Here is a 2,259-nt window from a genome sequence, read left to right on the forward strand (position 1 = left end):
AATTGATGAGTGGCTGTACAATTCTCGCGTGAAAATATTGCGGATACTTGAGCAAGCTCTGGGGCATACGGTGACGGTCAGACCAGTGGGTGAACAATTCTTTCTTTGTCGTAGGTCCACAGCTTTCGGTCCAAGATCCAGCGGATAGCAGTACCCCAATCTGCTGGCGAGCAATCCTATTCGTCTACTGGCTGATCCATCGGTACATGAAATCTCTTGTCCTTTTCATCGTTTTCCTCTTTCTCACCCTGATAGATCCTGCACAGTACGTGTGTTCCTTAGAACAAGCGTACAATACTACCCTCGTACACCTACTTCCTCTCCTCCTCTCTACTCCCTTCTAGGGTTGTGCTGTACCGCTTAAATCATTTGGGTGGGAAATTGGGGGCACTGCCGTACGCATCGATTCTCCTCGACAACTAGAATACACAAGCTAGCTAGCTAGTTTGCACCTGCTGAGACCCCCGTTCGCACCACCTTTGCGCCTTTACCGCCTGCCGGCCGTTCGCCATATGGAGTCCAACGGCGGCGAGGGAGAGTGCGACATCGACCTCAACCTCTCCCTGCATCGGGCGTCGTCGCCGGAGCCGCTGGGCTACTTCACCTGCACCTACTGCGACAAGAAGTTCTACTCCTCCCAAGCGCTGGGCGGCCACCAGAACGCCCACAAGTTCGAGCGCAGCGTCGCCAAACGCACGCGGGAGCTGGCCGCCGCGCGCCGCCACGGCCACGCGGGCCGGGTCGGCGCCGGCGAGGAGGGCAGCAGGGGAGGGAAGGACCCGACCAGCAATGCCGCGGGGAGCTCCTCGCACAGGAGGGTGTCGCCGCCGGCGGCAGCTCGCCGGGACCTCATCACCGAGGAGATCGATCTGTCTCTCAAGCTCTGATATTACTGGATCGAGGTTCTTGTCACTGCAAACTTATGGTCTATTCGCCTTATTACTGGGTTCTTGTGATTTCTTACTCATTTTATGTCTAGAATGAAAGTATGAAACCTCGCATAGAGCTTCTTCTCCCTTTTCTTTTGCTATTTTTTTACCGGGGCACAATTTACTATATAAGTACTACTACTCATAAGCAAGGCAAAGACATACTATGGTGAGATACACTGCTCCAGAATGGCCGCATACGGTATGTTACAAAGTTACTGCCCGAGTTACAAGGATGAAAACAGCATATTACTAGGCGAGACATGGACACATGCAGTACTAGCCATGCCATGCAGCGAAGCAGCTGCAGGCGTAGCATCATAGCCAACAGATAGCTAAGCCTCATCAATAATTCTTGTAAAGCAAATCTGTGGGTGGTTCTCTGTAGTTGTGTGGTCCAGTCGGCCTTCCAATAGGATAGGATCCCCCTGTCGCTGCTGCTCCTTGTTCTGTACCGTGCATAAAACACGTGACTTATTACCTTCCTCTGTCGTTATTGGGATAGTGATACCAACTGAATAACTGTAATAATTTGAAGTGATGGGGAGGTTGCAACAGGTGGTTGTGCTGGCGATGCAGAAGAGAAAAGCTTGTGGAAAAGGAAAAAGCAGCAGGAATAAAATCCCAATAAATTATTTCTTGGACACAGAATCCCAATAAATTCTTCCCTATGCCTTTTTTGCAAAGCCAATTCTTCTGTATGTAGATGTTCACATCGAAACATCCATCTCTTATTTTTTCGAAAAGGAGGTTTTACCCCGCCCTCCGCATCATGCGGTGCACACATCCATAACCTCCACCTCTTGTTTGTAAATAAGTACAAATAATAATCAAATGATGTACTGTATTATGCACTACAGGAAAATTACATGCTGCCGAGTATTAACGTGTAAGTCGAGTGTTAAAACATTCTCGGCTTAAACCAACCTAAGCCGAGTAGTGACCGGAGAATACACAACAAAAAATAGGTACTCGGCTTCCATACGAGTAAGCTGAGTGTGTGCACAAAAGGCTGTCTGTGCACGACCGATACTCGGCATGCAGGAGGAAAGGCACTCGGCTTACAGCCATTGCTCGGCAAAGGTTCCTATCATGTGGCCATCACGGCGGCTGCAGACGTCTCCGTGACGGTGCTATATATAAGCCGAGTACTCGATAAACGGCACTCGGCTTACACATGCACTTTTTTTAAACCTATTTTTTAGTGCAAACAATGATTTTTAATCCTATACATTTGCATTTATATTTAGTCATTGCATTTTGTTTCTTTCCCCAATTACCCATTCTGTATACTCTAGTTTTCTTCGCCCTTTCGATCCACTAGTTTTGT

At 48.5% G+C, this 2,259-nt stretch overlaps 1 protein-coding gene across 1 annotated transcript; it reads left to right on the plus strand.

Moving 5' to 3' along the window:
* The first annotated feature begins 301 nt into the window (after positions 1 to 301).
* LOC119305604 (zinc finger protein 2-like) lies at positions 302 to 1,567 on the plus strand. The gene has a single exon (XM_037582087.1). It carries the CDS (start codon positions 513 to 515, stop codon positions 885 to 887), a length of 375 nt encoding a protein of 124 aa, XP_037437984.1. The 5' UTR covers positions 302 to 512; the 3' UTR covers positions 888 to 1,567.
* Positions 1,568 to 2,259: the final 692 nt, after the last annotated feature.

This window comes from Triticum dicoccoides, chromosome 5B, assembly GCF_002162155.2.
Source record: "Triticum dicoccoides isolate Atlit2015 ecotype Zavitan chromosome 5B, WEW_v2.0, whole genome shotgun sequence".
NCBI classification, from domain to species: Eukaryota; Viridiplantae; Streptophyta; class Magnoliopsida; order Poales; family Poaceae; genus Triticum; species Triticum dicoccoides.